The sequence below is a fragment of the Ctenocephalides felis genome, unplaced genomic scaffold, assembly GCF_003426905.1.
Source record: "Ctenocephalides felis isolate EL2017-DRISC unplaced genomic scaffold, ASM342690v1 CF-g0.4_SCAFFOLD_00845, whole genome shotgun sequence".
Lineage (NCBI taxonomy): Eukaryota > Metazoa > Arthropoda > Insecta > Siphonaptera > Pulicidae > Ctenocephalides > Ctenocephalides felis.
The window spans coordinates 68,965,168-68,966,869 of record NW_020536999.1 but is presented as its reverse complement, the minus strand read 5'-3'; the positions used below and the strand labels follow the sequence as shown (position 1 = coordinate 68,966,869).

General features: G+C 40.5%; 1 protein-coding gene across 1 annotated transcript; it reads left to right on the top strand.

Annotated features, from left to right (window-relative positions):
* The first annotated feature begins 863 nt into the window (after window positions 1–863).
* Window positions 864–1,205, top strand: LOC113387863. The gene has a single exon (XM_026625253.1). The coding sequence runs from the start codon at window positions 864–866 to the stop codon at window positions 1,203–1,205; it is 342 nt and encodes a 113-aa protein (XP_026481038.1).
* The last annotated feature ends 497 nt before the right edge of the window (window positions 1,206–1,702 follow it).

Below are 1,702 nucleotides of genomic sequence, written 5' to 3'. Positions count from 1 at the left end.
TTATGACATCTCCGACAATGTTTCTTAGTGCCTATAATACATGTCTGAAAGAAGGGGTTTTTCCACGAAAATGGAAACAGCAAAGATTAGTGCTTCTTCCCAAAGAAGAAAAAAACACCAGATAAACCATTATCGTACCGTCTGATATGCATGCTGGATACAGCGGTTGAAAGAATAATTTACCAAAGAATAGATGCAGTAGTTGACCCAACCATAGCAATCCTAGACAATCAGTATGGTTTTCGCAAAGGGCGATCAACTATCGATGCTATAAACGGGTAGCCGAGGAAGCAATTGCTGGAACCAGATGGAAGAGGGGTAGGAAGAAGTGCTGTCTTGTAGCTACATTGGATATAAAAAATGCTTTCAATTCTGCAAACTGGAATTGCATTATGAATGCACTCCGTGACAAGAACGTGCCAGTATACCTCTGCAAAATAGTCGCAAGCTACTTTATTGACATAATTCAATTCTATATATGAATATTTTGTATGATGGCCTTTTGAGACTTGAGATTCCAGAATGGTTGAAACTAGTAGCATATGTAAACGATGTTGCCATAGTAGTTGTCACCAAACAAATTGATGAGATCGTAAGTCTATTTGATATAACATTTAGAAAAATTAATTGCTGGATGGGAACAATGAACCTCCAATTAGCATAACAAAAAAAGTGAAGCTGTTCTTATCACAAGTAGAAAAACAATAGAGACCATCAAGCTGAAGATAGGAAATCTAGAGATCACGTCAAAACCTTACATTTGTTACCTTGGTGTAATGCTTGATGCTCGGTTGAATTTCAATCAACAGGTGGAACACGTTAGTGCTAAGGCGTCAATAGTTAGGACGAGACTTACTTGCCTGATGCCTAATGTTGGTAGCCTTAAACAAACCAAAAGGATATTACTATCGTCAGTTGTTACTTCAGTGATGACATATGGTATCTCCATATGGGCTGATGCTCTCAAAACTCTAAAATCTAGGAGAATGGCAGGACCTATACATCGTTTGAGTGCTTTAAGAATTGCTTGTGCATTTAGCACAATATCGGGGGAAGCAGTGTGCGTCATTTCAAGAACTCTGCCTCTCTTAGTCTTAGCAGAGGAAAGACGGACAATTTATCATAGAAGACTTCAACAACTGAGTCCTGAAAAGTTGAGATTAGAAGAACGGCAGAACAGCATTGACCGATGGCGGCAACTGTAAGATGTCGCACAGATGGATGCATTGTCTCGTTCCAAACATCAAAGTCTGGCTAAGTCGCATGCATGTAGAAGTAAATTATTATACTAGGCAAATGCTATGTGGACACGGCTGTCTTCGAGCCTACCTACATCGCTTCAAGCACGATAGCTCGCCGGATTGCTCATATTGTTTGGGCGAAATCGAAGATGCTGAGCATGTGTTTTTCGTGTGCCCGCGATTTGGTGCTCTACGGGACGATGTGGAAGAGACATTGAGACGAAGCATTACCCCAGGTAATGTTGTTGAAGTGATGCTGACAAGTGAAGCTGCTTCGTTCCATGGAAAGAGAAAGGGCGAATGGGACTTCTCCCATTTAAAAGATGAGTATAAGTTTAAGAATTATAACATTCATTATAACAAGTTAAGAATTATAACATTCTAGATCTTCCACCCCCCACGAAGTAATGCCTAACGGCGGTTTCTATGGAGACCAGAGGCAAGGGCAAAGCGGAGGTTTT